The sequence below is a fragment of the Nyctereutes procyonoides genome, unplaced genomic scaffold, assembly GCF_905146905.1.
Source record: "Nyctereutes procyonoides isolate TBG_1078 unplaced genomic scaffold, NYPRO_anot_genome, whole genome shotgun sequence".
NCBI classification, from domain to species: Eukaryota; Metazoa; Chordata; class Mammalia; order Carnivora; family Canidae; genus Nyctereutes; species Nyctereutes procyonoides.
In genome coordinates, this window is record NW_026575043.1 from 63712839 (window position 1) to 63734549 (window position 21711).

The 21711-nt window shown below is 48.1% G+C and overlaps 1 protein-coding gene across 4 annotated transcripts in view; it reads right to left on the minus strand.

The window, feature by feature from the left end:
• Positions 1-21711, minus strand: part of POLE (DNA polymerase epsilon, catalytic subunit) — a 50571-nt gene that overhangs the window by 10706 nt on the left and 18154 nt on the right. For all 4 annotated transcript variants that reach the window (XM_055321896.1, XM_055321897.1, XM_055321898.1 and 1 more), the window contains exons 21-42: positions 20972-21120; positions 19660-19752; positions 19317-19461; positions 16868-17025; positions 16344-16539; positions 14901-15115; positions 11757-11859; positions 11246-11326; positions 11043-11165; positions 7788-8000; positions 7304-7513; positions 6927-7070; positions 5549-5689; positions 5248-5401; positions 5065-5171; positions 4727-4903; positions 4424-4647; positions 4105-4325; positions 3590-3794; positions 3008-3181; positions 1948-2073; positions 409-541 (exon numbers count right to left, since the gene is read on the minus strand). In XM_055321896.1, the coding sequence (XP_055177871.1) occupies positions 409-541; positions 1948-2073; positions 3008-3181; positions 3590-3794; positions 4105-4325; positions 4424-4647; positions 4727-4903; positions 5065-5171; positions 5248-5401; positions 5549-5689; positions 6927-7070; positions 7304-7513; positions 7788-8000; positions 11043-11165; positions 11246-11326; positions 11757-11859; positions 14901-15115; positions 16344-16539; positions 16868-17025; positions 19317-19461; positions 19660-19752; positions 20972-21120 (3492 nt within the window). The remainder of the gene's footprint in view (positions 1-408; positions 542-1947; positions 2074-3007; positions 3182-3589; positions 3795-4104; positions 4326-4423; positions 4648-4726; positions 4904-5064; positions 5172-5247; positions 5402-5548; positions 5690-6926; positions 7071-7303; positions 7514-7787; positions 8001-11042; positions 11166-11245; positions 11327-11756; positions 11860-14900; positions 15116-16343; positions 16540-16867; positions 17026-19316; positions 19462-19659; positions 19753-20971; positions 21121-21711) is intronic.

Sequence of the window (21711 nt, forward strand, 5' to 3'; positions counted from 1 at the left end):
CACTTGTGACCACAAGCCCAACCCTACCCCACTGACATGGCAATCTGACACCGGCTCCTGGCCCAGTTCTTCCAGCCTCGCTCGCCTGTCCTCTCCTTAGAGCCCTGCACAACCTTCCCATCTAAATCAGCCCCTGCCCCACAGCCTGCTCTCTGCCCTTACCCTGCTTTGTGTTTATTCTGAGCCCTCACCACTGCTGGTGCTCCACCCTCTACACCTGCTTACTCGCTAATCTTCCCTCACAGACTCCACAGGAGGAGCAGCATGCTCTTGAATATACTGCAGGATGTGGCCGAGAACCACGCCAGGCACTCCGCCCATAACCACCAGCGTGTGCAAAGATAAAAATATGGACCTCAAAGTCATTTCAGATTCCAGCCTCAGCTCTCCAAGATGGTTATGTCTTACCTGTCCATAGTGGATACTAGATGGAACATTTCCTTTGATTCCACCATAGTTAGAGGGATCCATCCAGAGAAGAAATTCCCAGCATCGAGAGAAAGATATTGTCAAGGAATGGAAGATCTCTTTAGAATGGATACTAAAAAGAATCAAAACAGAAACTGTTTAAATGAAATCAATAGTTTTCCTTTTTCTCCACTTTTCTTCTTTTATTCTCCACTTTTCTTCTTTTATTTTCATACCTATCTGCTTATCCTCCACTTATTTAAAAACAAACTTGGGATGCCTGGGTGGCTCAGTGGTTGAGTATCTGCCTTTGCCTCAGGGCGTGATCCTGGGGTCCTGGGATCGAGTCCCGCATCACGCTCCCCACAGGGAACCTGCTTCTCCCTCTGCTTATGTCTCTGCCTCTTTCTCTCCTTGTGTCTCTCATGAATAAATAAAATCTTTAAAAAAAAACACAAAACTTAGTGGATTCAGATTATATCTGTTCTCAAACTTTCTAGAGAACATGATAAACCCAGCACTAAGGCGATTTCTGTACCAACCAGGAGGGAGTGGCAAGAACCGGTGCAAAGGGGATCAGAGAAGTGAGAGCTGCGTAAGACCATGAGACCTCCCCAGGCTGGCCCTAAGCATGCCACAGGGCATGGCACATGTGTGCAAGAAGACCACATGAAGCTAGAACAAGGACCGCAGAGTGAGTGCTCCCACCACTGACAGCCTCGTAACTCATGAGGCACCCAAGCTGCGCTTGCAACAGGCTTGCTTCAACAGTGAGGAATAATGAGCTCTAGGCTAAACCTGGATCTTGCCCTGCCTACAGATCTCCAAAAATGCCAGAAAGGGTCAATCTGCTTCCTAGTAACAAAGCTCTAGAATATTTACAGAAGAATAAAATGCAAAAGTATCCAACAGACAAGCATTCACATGGATTCACAATTGCTGGCATCTACTCTGGCATCACAAGGTCAGCAAAGGAGCAGAGAAAACCCAGAATCAAGAGAAAAATCTATCAAGTGAATACAAATTAGAGCTGAAACAAGTGTTATACTGCACAAAACAGGACACTGTAAAGCTTATTAAACCTAAATTCTATGTCGTCACAGAGCTAGAATGAAGACAGAGCATGCCGAGTAGACTCTAGGAATACCTAAGACCCCCACCAGGCATCTAGATGTGAAAACTCCACCAGATAAGATGAACAGCAGACTGAACCCTGAGGAGATGAAAAGTGAGTTTAAAGATGCAATTAAGGAAATTACCCAAAAAGAAATACAGAGAGAGACAAAAAAACTTTTAAATCAGATCTACCTATAATTCTATGCCAGCAAATATATCTTTTTAAAAAGGTAAAAAAAAAAAAAAAAAAAAAAAAAAAGGTAAAACAAAGGTCCCTTTGGATATCTTCGGATATCCAATGGCAGAAAGTGTTCATGGCGAACAGATCCATACTATAGGCTACTGACAGGAAGTCCCTCAGCAGAAGTTAAATGGTATCAGAGGAGAACAAGAGAAGCAGCAGAAATCCAGAAATGTGAACACCTGCTGGTGATGTACTCCATGTAAGCAATGGCATCCTCGATCCGCCGCTTTTTCGTGCAGAGGATGATGCGGTTGAAGTTGGCATAGATGACAGATGACCCCAAGCGCTTGAACTCGGCGATGAGCCTGCAGACCAAGGTTAGAACCACTGATCAAAATGCCACAGAGAAACCACAAGAAACCATAAAAAACAAGCTGATGATCCTGAGCTAAAAAGCTATTCTAAATATGCTTGAAATCCAGAAGTAACAATGAACGAAGATTTCTGCAGGGCAAAAACCCCCATAAGCAAAAGTAAAGATCATCAAAGACAGGAAAAAACATGCAATTTATATCACCCAAAAATGGCTAATTTTTATGTAGAAAGAACCGCTATAAATCAATGAGGAAAAAACCAACAAAACTACAGAGAAATGGGCAAAGGATGTGAAAAGAAAATTCAAATTTTTTATAACAAGGATTGAAAATTAAAGAGTATGCCCAGATAGCATTTTATGGCAGGAGGCTGGTACCAGTGTCTGCCGTGTTGGTGGGCCTGGGGACACACATTCTTAATGACTGCTGTTAGTACAATCAGCTGTACAACTTCCATGGAGAACATTTGTCACTATCAATCAAATTAGTATTTTTCTATTTAGTTATGACATCTACCAAACCTGCATCAGTGCTACTTGCTGGAGATTACTCTCCAGATACATTCACATGACTATTCTTGCTTGGTGATCTATAGCAATTGAAGTTCTGACAGCAGCCTGAGTGCCCGTTAGGATGACACATCCACACGTGCATCTCCAAGGTCTACTGTTAACTAGAGGTGTAGAACAGCAAACACAGGGCAGGATGACTTGTATCACAAGGAGGCAGAAAGACTGTACCACACAGCACACCTCTGAAGGATGCTGCAGCCTGTGACAGCAGCTAACCCTTCCCCAGGACCTTTACTGCCATGGGCCACCAGCCCAGAAGTGAGCTCCTGATCAGAGGTATTGGCTGGCCATATCTCTGGTTTTGGGGACTGAGAGTTCATCATGACCTGGGGCAAGCCACTGACAGCACTCACTGCAGAAAGAGCTTCTTCATCATGTTGTGGAGTGTGCGGTGCAGCACAGGGTCATGGAGCAGTGATGATGGGGACCGGAGCCAGCGGTAAAAGTGCATCACCTGGTTATCAGCATAGACGTTGCGGTACTGTGTGATCTCCTTCACCCAGCCCACCACCATGCTCTTCAGGATCCTGGAAAAAAGGTGCACAGGGTGTCCCCTTTGTCACCAGCATCCCCCTACTCCGTCACCCTCTGTGTCCTCCCTCCTCACTGTGGAGACCTCATTGTTGGGCCCTCTCCTGCACCCTCAGGCCTCAACACCTACAGCATGCTTCTAGCCAGAACACAATGTTCAACGGGTAGCTAAGCAGTAAATGGAGGAAAGAGCCTGGACCCCTGTGAGCTTCTGGCTCTGCCACCTGGATGGGGGGGAAGTCCCAGTAACTTAGTTCTTAATTTTCTAAAACAAGGGGAGAGGTAAAAGAGTTTCTAACGTTCCTTCTAGATCCCAAACTCAGTTGCTCTGCCTAGGAAGGGGACAGGATACAAACAAACAAAGAGTCAAGGGGACATTCGCAAGGAGGAAGGTTCCTGGATACCTGAAGGTGCTGGAGCAGAGGGCTGTCTCATCGTAGCTGGCTAGGGTGCTGGCGGCCTGGTTGCCAGTGATCATGTCCTCCAGAGAGGCTTGCTGGATCACATCAAAGCTGATGCCCATGCTGTCAGCCCCCTCCTTGTCATTGATATGGTGGGACTGCAGGATGGTGTTGACAGCCAGGTTTTGGATGTCCAGCTCCACACACACTGCATACAGAGAAACGAACTTGTCCAACAACCCTCTTGTATCTTCAGTCCAACTACAGCAAGCAGTATCTCAGAAAACATACTGCTAGGTACTCAGGGAAGCCAGGGGTGGCTGACAAAACCATCACTGAGCACACGATGGAGCCCACCCTTGCTTATCTCATACCTGCAGAGGCTCCTGCACACTCATTTCCCACACCGGCACAGCCAAGCGCTGAGCATCCATGAGTAGGCATTCCCACCACCAATGAATGGCAATAAATGGCAGAAACACCAGCAGGTGTGGACCCCATGTGCCTTGAGCACCCACCTGTAGAGTAGCAGCCTGGACAATTGATCTCCACGCTGGCCTGGTCATCGAATTCCATGACAAGGCGATTGTCATCAGCCTCCTTGCCACCCAGGTCAGGGCGTGACGTAGGGGACAGCCAGAGCAGGTGGCTGTGGCGCTGGAGATGGCGGGCAAAGAAGAGGTCGGAGCCAAAGGTGGAGATGTCCTCAGGCAGATTACCAATGGGGATGTGGAAGTACCTGCACAGGGACATGGGGTCGGCCCCAGAAAGTCAACGAACAAATGGCAAAGAAGTCAGAGCTCAGAAACACAGTGAAACTCCCTTCATTCCATTCACCTGCTCATCTCGAAGGCCTGTGACAGAGAGGTGTCCAGGTTGAGGTAGTGGCGGATCATGCGCCGGGCTCCGAGGCGCTGCCAGTCCAGGACTCCGTAGCTGATCTTATCTGCCACGTGGACAGGCACTAGTGGGAATTCCTCTAGGACAGGAACCTCGCCAGCCAGCCTCTTTAGCTCCCAGTTGGACTGAACAGCGATGAGTGTGGGCCCACGGCGCTCCTCCTGGACATACCAGAAGAAAGCAGCTAGCAGGACCCAGGCTAGGGGAGGGGCTCGCACACAGAAGCCTGACTGCACTCACTTTGTAGGCCAGCAGGAAGCGCTGGATGGCTCTGCAGATGGTTTTCATGTCAGTTTCCGCCCGAACTTCAAAAGTGTGTTTGGGAGGAGGCAGGAGCTCTGGGCCCACTTTCTCCATCAGAAGGCTGTGCTCGGCTGAGTAAAGAGCGCTGAGGCTGGGCATCTGGTTGCTTCGCACCTGGACCAACAGAGGCCACATCAGCCCTCTCCCTGTGCAGCTGTGGGTGGCAGGGCTCCTCTATGGCTCTACTTCAGACACAATCTCCGCAGGCACTGGTCAGTGAAGGCTAGATCTGCCCAAAGGTCTGCCCCTCCCCCAGCCTCTTGCCAGGAACTCACAGTGTCCAACACAAACACAGATGCTCTGCGCTGGGAGGGCACGAACAAGCCGAAGAGTGCTTTGTGGCCCTGTGCATGATGGTACAGGTAGAGGTGGCGGATGCTCCCTGTAGGAGAACATGGCCGTCACCCTGAGGAGTGTGGGAGGTTGGACCAGGCATGGGTAGCTGGCATGCATCATACCTGGTTCCAGGTAGCTGAACTGAGCCAGAGAGCGCATCTCCAGGTGCTCGAGAGCAAAGGTTTCTGCTTCCCAGCCTGAAAGGTGCCTCACCAGCTGTTTATTGACCACACAGACACAGCCCAGCTGCACTAGGGCACGGAATAGTAATGGAACCTGGAAGAGGGCAGACGGGGCAGGGTCACCGTGTCTTCAGCAGACACATAGCTGGGCTGCAAGCCTGTCCATGCCATATGCAGTTCCCCTCCTCCATCTCATCAAGATGGATCCATCCCTGCTCAGTTGAGCTGGGAAGATTGTTACCTGAGTCTCATACACGCCCTCAATGTCTGGGGCTGATAACTCAGTATTGATTTCATTGATATGTTCCTGGTACATGTCCTCAGGCACGGAGTACTCATAGAGGTTGTAGACCATGTTGGAGCGAGGAAGGATTCGGCTGACCTGGTGACAAGAGAGGGTTGACCTTGTCACAAGGCTAAGTGGTGATATCTGTTAAACACACATGTGCATCACTTAAACAGTCCTAGGGCTTCTGGAGCCCACAAGCACACAGAGTGAACCACCTAGAGCCCATTTCTTCTAATGAACAAAACCGAAAGCTCTGGCTATTACTTTGAGAGGCAGCCTGAAGCTTCCCGAAAAGCAGAGGAACGCTCAGACTGCAAGGGAGTTAGGTGTTCCCAGTTTATTTTCCTGCTGTCTGCTGGGTTTAACCTGAGAGGAACCTTTTTTGCCTGGTCAGAAGACTGCTCTAGAGGAGCCAAAGAGTACAGGAGGACCTTGGGGAGAGGAGAGGGCACTCAACAGGAAAATATCCCCCCAAAAGATGTTCCCCTTTGAAGTTGCAAAGCTGCACTGCATCTAAGAAAAGCATAGGAATTCAGGTATGTTCTCTGCTGCCCCTTTCTGGGCCCTCACTCTGCTGAATCCTTGGTCAGAACTGAATCTCACCTTCTCCAGAAAGCCTCTACAGTCTAGTTCCCAGTTATAAACACATACATCTCACCTCCTCAACTAGACATCAGCCTGTTAGTGCCCAACTGAGAAATGTGCGCCGACAGCCTCAGTAAATGAGCTTTGGGTGGAGCTCCAAGTTATGTGGATTCAATTTACATAAAACATCCACGACTGGATAATCCAGAGGCAAAACGTTGAGTGGTGGTTACCATGGGCTGGAAGGGGAGACTGCTAAGGGTCCTGGTTTCTTTTGAGGGTGATAAAAAGGTTCTACGGCAGACTGTGGCAGATGCCGCATGACAGACACACATTAAAAGCCACTGAACAGCACACTTTAAATGAGTCATGTGGCATTGAAGTGTATCCCAGGGAAGCTGTTAACATCAGAAAAGCCTATGGAGACAGCCTCCAGCCTCTCCAGACAGATATCCACCTCGTCCTTGCCCTGCTACATGGACATCGGACACAAGGGGATAATGCACCCAGGATGACATTGGCAACTCTGGTCACTGAGGGCTTCAAAGACACCATTTCAATTCTTATTGCAGCCCAAGAAGGTTCTCAGGAGACAGAGGCCCCTTGCTCAGGGTCACCTGGCTCAGTAGGCTCTATATCCACAAAGCCCCATTCTCCATGAGGCCCCCTCCATCGGTGTGGAGACCACCTCAGAGGCTGAGCAGGCAGCTGACCACAGTGACCAGCAACACCTGCTACTCCATACCTTGCGATAGGAAGGCCCCTCCTCAGCTTTAGCCACCTGCTGGTTGACATAGAATACTCGGGGGATGTTCAGCCTGATGCAGTACAAGTCACTGCTGATGACAGCCCACAGCCTGAATAAACCAGCCTGGCTGGTTTCACTGATCTGAAAGGGAAAGAGCACACAGCAGGTGTGTCATCTGGTCACAGGAAATGCTGGCCTCCGAGGTGCTCCCCGGCACCAGCCCCAATCACCGGGGCACCAAAGCAGAGGCCTGCCCTTTCCCTGCCAGACCACAGGAGGGTCCCCAGGATCATGAGTTTGCCAGACACCCTTTCCCACTGGCTGTGTTGCTGCCCTTGGAGGCATCCCACTTGTCAACGGATAGCGGTCCACACCTGCACAATCTGCCATGGAAGGTCCAAGATGCTGCGGGCGGTCCTTCGCAGGAAGCCCCCCAACCCAGTGGCAGGCCTTTCTCGGATGGCCCCAGGCAGAGTTTCGCCCTCTGCCACCTCCACGCACCGCCTCTTCTTGCAAGCCAGGCGCTGCCGGGCCTGCAGCTGCCACTTCTTCTTATGGAACCGGAGCCAAACCAGCCACTCTTCCTAGGACAGATGGCAGAACAGGTCAGGAAGAGGACACAATGAAGACAGCGAATCAGAAACAGCCTTTTTCAGCAATCACATGACCTAGCTTCCAAGCCCGGCTGTCTCTTATAAGGACTAAACCTCTCTTACTGGCCACCTCAGAGGTCAAGACCCATCCTGGGGCCCCCAAGTTACTTAAGACTCCATAGGAGACAGTCTGCCACAGCTCAGGCCTTGCTGGTGTCCCTGCTGCCTCCTTCCACTGGCCCCTCCAGGCTCCAAGGCTTATCACCTGGGTGGTTCCAAGGGCTGGAGGCTGCCCCAAGATTTCCTGCCAGGGCACCGTCAGCTCCAGGTCGTGTGACTCCTCCTGGCTCTCCCAGAGGACACGCTTCCTCTTAGTGGCAATAGGAACGGCCAAGTGCAATGGCTTCATGAGGCCAAAATCCTCCATGTCAGGAGCACCCAGGCTTTGGGTGCCTTCTGGAACCTGGGCCATGCCCACCTGTAAAGACCCAAAGGAGACTTAAAATGCCACCATCCCTCAGATAATTCCACCTCTAGAAATAAACCATATGGGTATCAACTGAATGGGATAAAATAATTGTACACAAAGATGGGTAGTCATTGACCGATCTATTTCTAATTTCTAATAGTGAAGAGGTTAAACAAAATGTCACTCAAACACCACAACTATGAAGCACACATTTACATTTTTCCATGTTTCCTCCAAGACTCTCTCCTTCTTGTAAGAAACTATTGCAAAGGATGGGTACCTTCTTTCTGCATCCCAACCCCCAGCACAGCATCTGTCACTTCCCATGTGTTCTGTTCTTCTACTCCAAGTCTACAAACCTGCTCCCCTCCCTTGGGCTGGGGTGTTCTAGAGTCCCATAGCATGCAGCCCCACTGCAACCTGTGCTCTTCCCACTCAATGACGTGTTTTTGAGATAGACCCCTACAGATAATATAGATACGGTCCATTCCAAAGAGCTAAGGAGCCTCTTCTTCTTTTCTTATTCTCTGAAATAATCTTTTTAAAAACTTTGGTAAAAATTCCTATGTGCGGCAGCCCAGGTGGCTCAGCGGTTTAGCATCACCTTCAGCCCAGGGCCTGATCCTGGAGACCCGGGATCGAGTCCCATGTCGGGCTCCCTGCATGGAGCTTGCTTCTCCCTCTGCATCTCTCTCTCTCTCTCTCTCCCTGTGTCTCTCATGAATAAATAAAATCTTAAAAAAAAAATTCCTATGAAAAACCATTTGGTTTGTTTCCTTTCACTTGTGATTCAATGTTTTAATGGCTTAAGTTCTAGTCAGGTTTTCAGGTCAGTTTGAATAATTCAGTCCTTTCCATCTAAGCTTTCACCCACATGGTTAGTGGGGAAAGGTAATTCCTAACGTTGTTTTAGGGTTTACTGTGTCTACAATTGTGTCTGTTTTCATTAAAGTAAAACTCAAAGATTCATCTACCTTGACAAAGATTTGTCCATTTTCTAAGCCTTTTCGAAGATTGTTTGGGTTTTACTGTTATTTTCCTCATTCCTGTTCTTGCTTTCGTACCTTCTGTCTTTCTACCTCCACAGCTCACTCTGCTGCTGACTCATTGGAAGCTGAATTTCCTACTTGCTTTCCTTTCCTAATATCTACCTGTGCAGATACAATGTACACATAGGTGCTCTTCAGCTGCATACCACAAATTTTGATAGGATTAGTACTTTCATTAAGTGTTTCTAGTTCCCATTATGATTTCTTTGATCCATGAGTTATTTACATTTTTTTTTAAATTTCCAAACAAAATGGTCTGCATATGAACTATTTAGAATCTGTTGCAATCTACTTTTTGTTATTATTATACAGATGTCATTTTTGGTATGCACATGGTCATTGTACATAGTTCTTTCTTTTTTTTTTTAAATTTTATTAACTTATTTGAGAGAGAGAGAGAGAGAGAGAGAGAGAACACAAGAAAGGGGGAGAGAGAGCATGAACAGGGGGAGCAGCAGAGGGAGAGGGAGAAGAATCCCCGCTGAGCAGGGAGCCCAATGTGCGGCTCGACCTCAGGACCCTGAGATCGTGATCTGAGCCAAAGGCAGACACTTCACTGACTGAGCTATGTAGGCACCCCTAATGCACGTTCTTGACAAGAATGTGTGTATTTCCTGATCACTGAGTGCAAGCCAGTATTTATTCACTGAATCTGTGAATCTGGTTAGTTACTAAACATAGTTGGTCAACTATGTCACTCCAACCTTATGTATTCTTGTTTTGGTTTGCTAGATCTTTCATTGGAAAGGGCTTTGTTAAAATCTCCCAAATTTGACTGGATGTCAATTATTTCTTCTAATCAGGTAAATATTTACATTATGTAATTCAAAACTAAATTGGGTTTAATTTAAGAATTACAGTTTCTGGTAAACTGTGGACTTTCAGTACTATTTAATAATCATCCTAATACCTTTTGGCTTAAGGATCATTTTGCTGGCATTAATACAGCCACACTACCTTTGTTTAGGCTAGTATTGACTGATGGTGTACTTTCCACCCTTTTCATCTTTCTCCCCTCGCCTCCTAGGGATAGCTCTTATAATTAAATTAAAATTAGGTTTCAAAATTCCCACCTGAGAATCTGTTTTGCAGGTAAGTTTGTATACTGCTCTGGTTTATTTATTTATTTTTTTTTTAAATTTTTAAAATTTATTTATGATAGTCATACAGAGAGAGAGAGAGAGAGAGAGGCAGAGACATAGGCAGAGGGAGAAGCAGGCTCCATGCACCGGGAGCCTGACGTGGGATTCGATCCCGGGTCTCCAAGATCGTGCCCTGGGCCAAAGGCAGGCGCCAAACCGCTGCGCCACCCAGAGATCCCACTGCTCTGGTTTAAAGTTCACTTTTCTAGGGAAAAAAAGTCAGTAATAAAAAAATAATAATAAAGTTCACCTTTCATTTTCAGCACCTGAGAATTTTCTTTTGGCTTTTCTAATTTTAGCTAAGCCCTTCAGTATTTTCTAGGGTTTCTACAAGGTTTTATTTTGTAATTTAGAAAACTGAAGTCTTGGGGATCCCTGGGTGGCTCAGCAGTTTAGCGCCTGCCTTTGGCCCAGGGTGCAATCCTGGAGTCCCGGGATCGAGTCCCGCATCGGGCTCCCGGCACGGAGCCTGCTTCTCCCTCCTCCTGTGTCTCTGCCTCTCTGCCTCTCTCTCTCTCTCTCTCTATCATAAATAAATAAAATAAATAAATCTTTAAAAAAAAAAATTAAAAAAAAAAAAAAAAAGAAAGAAAACCGAAGTCTCTGGCACAGTAATTCACAGGGTCCCTGAGACCAATTACCACCCTATTCACAGAGAAGAAAACAGTCCTTCTCCCTAACAGAAGATCCAGTATGTCCTACCCCAGAAGATCCCCAGAGGGAAATAGAGTCGACTGTCAGGCACACATTTCTACAAAGAAAAGAAACACTCTAGACACTTGAATGGAAGCATTCAAACAGCAGCAGCAGGAGGCCGCACAGGGGTCATAATGGCGGCTCTGCTGTCCCAGGCCCACTACCTGTCTCCTGCCCTCGAGCACAAAGAGCTCGCTGATCTTCTTCTGCTTGCAGACATCATTCTTCTCCAAAAGTTTCTTGTGCAGCCAGTCAGGGTGCTTGACGCGTGGTACTGGGTTCTTTACCTGCACAAAAGTGACACTGATCATTTGTCTGCATGGCTTTTGAGCCGCACAAGACGCTGTCCACACTGGCAAGGCCTCACCTGCTGCAAAGCTGCAGGGATCGTGATGATCTTCTGTATGGCACTCCCTAGCCGCTCGATGTAGTACTCCCAATCCAGAATCTGGGGGTCCGGGAGAGAGACAACAACAGCGTATAGGAGAAGAGGCAGCAGCAGCAGCAGCAGCGCTTTGCTCCACTCTAGGCCAAGTGCTGCTCTGAATGCTTCCTGTGTTGTACTTATTAACCCACCTTGAAATTGTGGGATGAAACGTACTTACTTTATAGAGAAGGAAACTGAGGCAGAGCACCTAGATGACTCCCAGGATCCCAGACTTAGCAGATGGCTGAAGAAGCACAAGAACCCTGCACCAGAATCCAAGCCATCCCCAGTGCTGGGTTGCCTTAAAGCAGAACTACCTCCTCACCCATTGTGTATGAGAAATGAGGATGTCAAGAGTGAAGACTCCAGACAAAATGCTGACCCAAATCAGGGATACTCTGCGGTTGACTCTTCCTCCTAAACTTCTCAGAGTAACAAAGCCAGCACTCACCGTTCGAATATCAAAGTCTTGGAGGGAAGAACTCTTAAGCCATTTCCGGAGAAAGTGCTTCCTCACCATGGGCTCTGCCTGGAAAATGGCAAGCGGGATGGCCCTGGGTGAAGAGAGGCACGAAAGTCAGGAACACAGGAATCTCCCTGATTCCGGTCACAGCACTCACCAGCATACGTGTAATTCACATGGAAGTAAGGGATCATAACCTAGTTTGTAACCTGTGCTTTTACTTAATGACATCACTTTGTATAAAGTACAGCTAACATCTAATATTTATCATATTAATAATTACATAATGCTCCACTGTATTAAAGTATCATGGGTTAATTAATGCAGAATCCCAACTGGTGGCCATTTGGTCTGTGTTGTTTGGCCACTGTTAGAGATATTGATAAATGTCCTTATGTAACTCACATATTCATGTGTGTACATACAATCAGACATTTCTTTTATTATTATTATTATTTATTTATTCATGAGAGACAGAGAGAGAGGCAGAGACATAGGCAGAGGGAGAAGCAGGCTCCCTACAGGGAACCCAATGCGGGACTCTATCCCAGGACCCTGGGATGAGGACCTGAGCCAAAGGCAGATGCTCAACCACTGAGCCACCCAGGCGTCCCTTCAGCTCAGGTCTTGATATCAGGGTTGTGCGTTCAAGCCCCAATCGGGCTCCACTCTGGGCATGAAGCTTACTTTATTTCTTTTATTTTTTAAAGATTTTATTTATTTATTCATGAGAGACACACAGGGAGAGACAGAGACATAGGCAGAGGGAGAAGCAGGCTCGTTGCAGGGAACCTGATACAGGACCCCAGGATCACAACCTGAGCTGAAGGCACTCAATCACTGAGCCTCCCAGTGCCCCACAATTTAGACATTTCTAAAACGTTACTCAGTAAGATACAGGCAGAGTCCACGTGCTTCTGGAAAGAATAAGCCAGCTTTCGTGTCACTAGCAAAGCAACAGAGCTTCCTTTCAATGGAGGAAATATTTGTTACTGTGAATATTTTAAACAAAGAAACTTAAAACACAACAAACACCTGTGCACACCTCACCTAGTCCTATCAACCTTCATGGCCTGCCATTTTTACTTCACATTTGAGAAAATAAATATAAGGATGAAGTTCTGTGCAGCTCTCCAGACCGACCTCATATATAGACAAATGTGATCCCCATTTTAGTGTTTACCAATCCCATGAATACTTCTATATTATTCCTGTCCATATGTTCCTGAAACAAGAACTTCATGTTTGTAAATTTTATACAGATGTTATTGGTACAATGTAATTCATGTGTCACCTGGCAGCACACCATGTAGCTGTGATTCAATCATTCCAACGCCTTCATAGCATTTCACTGCATTAAAAAAAACACACTTGTCCATTTTCTGGTTGAGGGATACTATGGCATTCCCAAGATTTACTCTTCAACACAATGTAAACACACAGGGGCAATTATTCAGGGCACATCCCCAGGCATGCTCGATTGTGAGGGGAATCAGGCATCATGTACCTCACTACGCACTGCTGGCTTCGCTCTGAAGTAACTGTCGCCCACACTCCGGTCCACATGCATGACAACTGCTACCATCACACTCTTCCTTTCCAACCAATAGATGCTTCCAAAATCTGCACTTCCTGATTACTCTGAGTTTAAAGATCTTTCCGTGTACTGACCATCATATTCGTCACTTGTGAGTTGCCTGCTCGTATCTGTTGCCTGCTTTTTATGATGTCTTTTTCTTATTGGCATACAGGACTTCTTTATTTTACTCTGTATAAAACCTTTTTTAGACTTATACCAAATCTCTTCTCTTTTTGTTAGAACTCTGAGGATTTCTTTTTAAAGAAATATTTGCTGTTTATTTCATTCATTTGCTTTTCTCCCCCAACCTTCCTAGCATAGGCAAGAACAGTGATTATCAATGTTTGTAGCTTTATCAGTTGTCTGCTGTTATATTACAAACCATTCCAAACTCAATCAATTGAAACAATAAACTTTTTTTGGCTTATGAGTCTGTAACTGAGGTAGTCCTGCGTGAGGTCACTCATGTAGCTGCGATGGCCTCCCCTCCAGGTGTGGCAGTTGGTGCTGTCACCTGGACCTCCCTCTGCATAGGACCTCTCAGCCCCCAGCAGGCCAATCAGGCAGCAAGAGGGCAAGAGCAGGACCACAAGGCCTCCTGCAACCAGGGGTCATGTCTGCCATGTTGCATCGGCCACAGTGAGTCACAGGGCTGCTCAGAGAACAAGAGAAGGAAGGCATACCCCTTTGTGGAAGGAGCAATAAGGCCCTGTTACAAAGGGTCACAGAAGCACAGCTCTGGCCTTCTTTGAAACATTTTCTCTTGTTGGTACTTAGTACTTGTCCCCGCAACCCCACCTGCCCTCCCCCGGGCCATCTGTGCACTTTTCTCAAGGCCTGTCCACAGAACCACTTCTAACCCTTGAATTCCTGGTGGGAAGCCCTACCACGGACACACAATGACAGGCAGGAATAAGACCTATCATTCTAGGAGCCCATGCCTTCAATGCACTGCTTTCTATTTTGTTCATGTGGGCCCTGCACAATTCAAGCAACCTGATGAGCAAGAGAGTGACAAGAGAACCACCTGCTGACTCCGAAACTTCTGTAGTCGAGAGTGGAAGATGCTGTCTGATGGAATCCTTTGCTATTATCCTGGACATGTTTCAGAAGCTGGAGGACACTTCCGTCTGTCAGTAGAGATGGCTAAGAGATACAGCACTGGCAGTACAACAGAGCCTCGGATGCTGGAGCATTCTGTGCAGCTCACCACTGAGACCTTTCCAGCCAGGGTGGCAACAGCCTTGAGGATGTGAGAGATCCAAGGCCCTGCCCTAGACTTCAACCCTGTGATGGTGCCCATAGTAGCTGACCCCCCAAACACCCCCACACTTCTATGCCTGAGGGTACTCTCAGTCTGGCCTTGCTAAGAACCCAGGTTCTGCAGGGCCCCAAGGCCCAGTCCCCTCACCTCCTCTACATCTAACCATCCTTTTTCAAGGAAACTCACTTCACTATGAAGGTACAGAAGTTCCATAACAGACTCAGGCTTCCAAACTGAGCATCCAAGACATGAAGCAATCAGTTCCTTCCTCAACCTCAAAAACTCTTACCTCTCTGTGACCGGAGAGCCCTCGGGCTTCCGGGAGATGATGTAACGGCAGCTCAGCCCTGCATCCTTCACCATCTGATCTCCCAGGAACTCAGCCAGGCGCTTGGCTGTGCTGATAGATGTGGACTTCTGCTCCCCATAATCTTCCAGCTTCCGAGACATGGAGCGATTCTCAGAGACCAGCTCAAACAGCTCAGAATCGGGCATGTTAGCTGCCTGAAGAGAGAGGCAACAGGTACAACATCACACAGAAGGGAAGGAGTGCTACCCCAGGCTCACTGACAACATTCCTCCCAGAGTCATCTGACCTTTTCCAGCCAGATGAGCTGGAGGCAGAAGTATACCAGGGCTGTCTCCCACCAGCGAACAGCAACACTTACAAATCCATACACGAACCCTTAACTGCCACACCATTAAACTATGTAGAAAATGTTAACAACTGGGTTACTGATACCAGAGCTGCAAAAAAGAGGAGAGACAGAACTGGTGATTTTTCTCCTAAAAAGAAGAGAAAAACAGGGAAAGGAGGAGCTACTATGCCAGCTGGAGAGCCATGGACCCATTGAGGGGTAGAAGCACTCCTCACCAATGAGGAGTCAGAGGCCGAGAGCAAACAGCTCTATCTGCTCCTGCGTGCACACACCCCTGACCTCCCAGCTCCACTGCTCCCACATGCAAGCACTGCCTTCTCTGTCCAGCTGCTCCTGGGTACATGTACCCCTGGTCTTCTGCCCCCAACATTCTATAATATTTGCCTGGATCCTGTGTTGTGTGTTTTTCTCTCTTGGCACTTACTCTCATTTATGGCCAACCCTCAGAACAAGACAACATGCCAAGCTACAGGAGCCCACAAAACAAAGGAAGACAGAAAAATGTTCCAGAACATTCCAGGATACTTTTCATTTAGAAAGCCTCCTCTTAGCAAACAATGCAAGCAAGGAAGGAAAATCATGTGTACAGAGATGCTGAAGGCAACATTACCGCAGTGGAAACCAGAAGCCTATCTGATCCCCAGCAGCAGTGGATAGTTATGGGAGTTAAGTAATGTGAACTTGATGAAATACAGACTAATGGTTAACAAAGAGGGAAGAAAAAATTCTGTGAGATGTTTCTAAAGGGAAGCCAGCACCATTGTTTACACTGTAGAAACTACATACCCATTTACAGAGTCTACAAAGATTTAGAAAATCAAAGAAGTTGATGGGATCACTGGTAAATTTATCTCTCACAACTGATCTTTCTGTGCCATTTATTTCCTTCAGAGAATTCTGTCCCTGGACACGGGGTTCCTGCTGACAGGGATCCTGAGAGGCACCAGAACTAGGGCAGTCCTAGGGTTTTGTCAGGGTTAGCCCTGATCCCCTGGCTCTCCAGGAGCCCAGGGAACACAGCACCCCTCTGCCCACAGGACCCTCGCAGCCAGGGAAGGAGGGGGTGGCCTCACCTTACTGTACAGCACGTCCAGCCAGTAGTCAGCCACCTTGGCCACAGAGCCATACACTTCTTCTAAGGTGCTGCCCTTGAGGAAAGCCTCGAACACCGAGGACTGGAAGATCTTAATCAGCTGCAGCTCCCCTCGGCGTTTGATCTCGAAGCCCTTCAGCTCAGCCAGGGAACCGTCCTCGTTGAAGACAGCATATCTGGAATCCCCCGGCGAGCACGGCAGTGAATGGGAGCCTGGGATGCTGGCTCCATGTCCTGGCCCTCTGTCCGACCCTCCCCCTCCAGCATCTACCAGGCAGCAAACATCTTGCCACCTGAGGCTTGTAAGGGCCTACAGTCTGTACAACCAGAATCTAACAGGTGGAGAGCAAGAGCTGGTGGTATTCATGTTACTACCTTTTCAAATTGAATCAAAAAGGTAAAAAACCAGCACTATTCCCATCTGGCCTCCTGGTCTACTTCCTGGATGGGTTGTTCAATCATCCATTCATTTTCTTCCCAAACACAAGCCTATGAGATTCCTACCTCTTCTTCAGTTTCTTGCCTTCTTCCTTGGAGGCTGGAAGGATCATGGCAAGGTAGGGTCCGTCAACCTCGAAAAAGATGCTGTTCTCTGAACGGGTGACATAGGTGAGTGAGGATGGCTCAGTCAGCTCCTGGTACTGATCATTGGTGAAGCCTTCCTGCAAACCAAGAGGAAGGGGGCTGCCTCACTCCCAACCATCCTGGAAGTGACAGGTGCCCTCTGAAGACTGGCTGGCCCAGCAAACTGTACAGCAGACACCAACCACTCAGCCAGAAAAAGAGGTTAAGTTCTGACACGTTAGACGTCAACGAACTAAAATGCATTCTGCGAAATCCAGAAGCTTTTATGACTTGTTTCACTCACAGGACATTCTAGAAAAGATAGAATTATTGCACAACGAACACAATGGGTAGCCAAAGTCTGGGGATGGGGAGAGGGGCTGATGATAAAGGAGCAGCACTCGGGAGCCTCTGGGTGATAGAACTGTCCTGTGTTGCTCTGTGGTGGTAGAAACATGACTCTCCATGAAGGTCAAAAACCACAGAACTGCACTCTGTAAAGAGTGAATCTTACCAGAAGCAAATGAAAAAATATTCAACCAGGACATGGGGCAGACCTTAGAGGGACTGCAGACTGGAAGACACGAGCTGACCGCATTATATACAGAATCCCGCTAAAGGGCCGACTGAAGTCACTCTTGCAAACCCTATTTTGACAGGGTAGTACAAACCAAAGAGAAAAACAACTACACACACACACACACACACACACTGTGCTGTAGCCAGTAAGTTTACACACGTGATGGCACAATCCTGAAGCCACTTAACACACACACACACACACACACACACACACACACACACTAAGCAAATAAACATACCAAGAAAGTGAGGGACAGGCTTCTCACTATAGGAGAAAGAATGAGGAAAGGGGACCAGCTAGGGGCTGGACAGATCAATGCAGACTCACGTTCTGTATTTTATAGTGTACATGCAGACAAACAAATCCAGATGCATGTGTGGGTGAGGCAGGTCTCAGGCATACACATCTCTCCTAGCTTGATTCACTGAGAGCAACTAGAAGCAGTAACACCCAGTAACAACAAGCACCTGCACCTGACCTTGGTTTCCAATAGAAGGGACCTGGCTCCTTAGAGAAATGTCTGATTCCAGGGCTGGGACTAAGAAAACTCAAGATGAGGCTGGAGCATCTTACAGGACCAGGAAGTAAGAAAGTGCAATTTAAAAAAACAAAACAAAAACAAAACAAAAAAATCCACACTTGAAATCCAACCACAGAACAGAGGCATGTGTCAAGAATATGTAGGCAAATGTGAAGGAGGAACAATCAGAGTCACAAACATACCAGGATAGGACGAGGAAATCACTAAGCAGGGTTAAGTGAGAAGGAAAGGTGATAATGCTTCCTTACACAAGGATTCCAATTAATAAATGTACCAGGAATGTGGGAAAGAGAGCTGCCAGAGGGGAAAGCCACCACAGAATCACCAACAGATACTCAAACAAAGGAAAATTAGAGAGATACAGGACAACTGTAGAGTCACAAGTATCTCCTCCAGTGTTCATTCAAGGCTCCGCTGGTCTCTACACACGGCCAGACTCTCTGATGCTCGTCCCCCAGAGTGTGGGCTCCTTGACTTACCCCTGCAGGGAGAAGGTGAGCAGAACAGTGGGTGGGACAGGGGGAGGCCACCAGGCAGGAGCTGACCTAGAAGTGACCAGAAGTGCAGAGGGACAGAGACACAGGCAGAGGGAGTAGCACGCTCCCCGCAAGGAGCCTGTTGGGGACTCAATGCCAGGACCCCAGGATCACACCCTGAGCCCAAGGTAGATGCTCAACCGCTGAGCCACCCAGGCGTCCCGTAATGACCTCATTCTAATGACAAGAAAGAACACACAGATCCAAAAGGGACACCTTCAACAAACACCTAGCAGGATTCCTTGAAGACAGGGAATGGCCAGCCTGGAAGGGACAGAGGAGACAGGACAAGCACACCCGTGTGGAGCCCTGGTGAAACAGGGAAATCCAAATAAAGACTCTAGCTTGGTCAGTGTTGTGTCAACATGAGTTCCTTAGTTCTGATAACAGTTTACAGATGTAAACGTGAGAGGAAGCTGGCTAAAAGATACATGCAAATCTCTGTTCTATTTTCACGACTTTTCTGTAAGTCTACAAGTATTTTAAAATAAGTTAAAAGCAAAACAGTCTGACACTGTGCTAGACGAGAAAACTTAAGAGCACAGCATTTTCTATACAGATCCCCAGGCTACGGAAAAGCCGAATGGCACAGGTAGGGTAGTCTGATGCTTGGAGAGGGAATACACACACCTGAGAGCCAATGCAGTCCCCCTCCCAAATCTCCATCAGAGTGAGGATGCTAGGAACCCAGGCCCAGATGGCAGGTCCTCCCTGGAGACCCAGGCTCACCTTCACCATGATGTTCAACATGGCCCCAGGGTAGGAAATGGTCACCTTGGGCTTTTTCACACTGGTTGTCTTGATGACAAAGTTTTCAGGAAAGCTGTTGGGCAGGACGCACCATATTCCGTCTGTGTCCAGCTCCAAGGGTCTCCTTCAGAGAAACAGAGAAACAAGGCCATATGAATACTGGACCATGGCCTCCTCCATGTAGGGAGAAAGCCAGCATGAAGGCCCTACCTGGCTGGAGACCCATGAAACACAACACCCACCTGCTCACTCCCAATCCCACTCCTCACCCTTCCTTTCTAGGCTGTTCACTCACAGCGGCTGACCAGAGCACAGCACTCACCCGATCTGCTCAATCAGCTCCCGTGCCTGGGTGATGATGTTAGCCCCTGTGAAGCAGACAATGCCTGCCATCTCCATGGAGTACCAGCGAGCCCTGAGGAAGAGAGTCACAGCCTTGCAGGGGAGGAGGGCTCCCCTCAAAGGGTCATTAGAGGGCAAGAGAAGGACACCTAGCAGGGGATGTCTGAAGCAGGGCAGGAGAACCACAGAAGCACTCAGCTCTGTGCTTCCTTCAGGGTGCAGAGCTGGAAGATATAGCAGGCTGCCACAGCACCAGCCCAGAGGTTGTGTGTCCCCATGAGCCCTCTCACCATTCCCAGCACCATCTCCTGCCTTCCCCATCTCCCAGACACCATGCCCATCCTCTGACTTCTCAAGGAAAACACAAGCTCGCAACAGCCTCAGCTTCCCGCTAGATCTGCCTCACTGCCCCCAAACCAAGTCTCATCTAGAGGTGTCAGGTGACCCAAGGTCCACCCCTCCTGCCCCTGGGGCCTCCACTCTTGCCCTGTTTTCGCCCCTCCTTCTGTCATTAAAAAGCAAAAAAAAAATAGGGACGCCTGGGAAGCACAGACAGTTAAGCATTCAACTCTTGGTTTTGGCTCAGGTCATGGGATCAAGGCGTGTGTTGGGCTCCACGATCTGTGAAGAGTCTCCTTGGGATTCTCCCTCCTTCTGCTCCTACCCCCTGCCCTGTACACATGTGAGCACGTGCTCTCTCTCTAGAATAAATCTTAAAAAAAAAAAAAAAAAAAAAAAAAGCACAACAAAAAATAAAACAACTTTCCCTCAAACCTAATCCCCAGTGCCCCATATTTTTCCTTCTCCAGAGCCACCATGCTGACCCTCCTTATGACCCCTACCACAGTGGCCAGGCCTCCACAACCCGCACCCCCCCCTTTCCCCAAGGTCCTTGCCCACCATTCAGGTCCCACCTGGTCCCATGTCCATCAGAAATAGTCCACCTTGGCTCTAAGGCCCCCCATTCCTGGCCATCCTGACTCCTTGAATGGCCTCACACCCCTCATTAGTCACGCTGTGCTGCTCAGGGACTGCCTGGAGCCTCGCCACAGCCTCCAAGTGATGACTTTCACTAAGTCAAATAAATATACTGGAATCTACCAAATCACCATCTCTAGCCCAAGACCTGGAGACAACATGTCTGTAGTATGGATATCCTGGCACCCCACACAGTGTGGCCGTACCCCAGCCCCCCGCCCTAGCCAGATCTCTCCCACCTCCCTCAGAATGAAGCCCACAGGGACCAACTCTCCTGGCTCTCCCTTGACTCATGCCCTCAGGCAGGAGCCTACCCTCTGCGCATGACGTAGCCATAGAAGGAGTTGAGGATGCACTTGTGCGCCAGCTGCAGGGAGTCATACAGGACCTCCATGTTCTTGCAGCGCTTCACTTCGGCCGCATCACCCACCTCCATGGCTGCAGAGAGTTTCTTCTTCCACACCTGAAAACAACAAAAACACTGATGGCCTCCCAGCTTCTTCAGCTCACATTTCACACAAAGGCCCAAAAGTTTAATAGCTTGAAAATTTCAAATCTATAGAAAACTTCAAAAATCAACCGAACTGAAGACAATAGACAATCCCAGAAAAACCATTGCTGACCCTCAGCATTTACTCTATCCCTTTCCTTTCACAGGCACAGCCAGTGCAAAGGTGCAAACATCATGACCTGACCCCCCCTAAAGACTCCAGCACACAATTTGTAAGAATAAAGACATTTTCTACAACCACCACGCTATTGCCGCACCTGAAAAATTTAACAAGGGTATGGTACCAACATGTCCCTCCCAGGTGTGCACAACCCACAATCCTGCAGCCAGGCCAGAACCACACACTTGGCCCCATGTGTCCTGAGCCATCAGTAACCTAGCACTGCCCCCGATGTAAGGCAGACGTCCTGAAATAACTTCTGAACACAAAGGATTGTATCCACATTGTTTTTATTCTTGTGAGATCAAAGACAGGGAGAAAATACCATGGCAACTCTCTTGGACACTTGGAACAACTTCCTGGGAAGTTGTCCTGGGACAGAA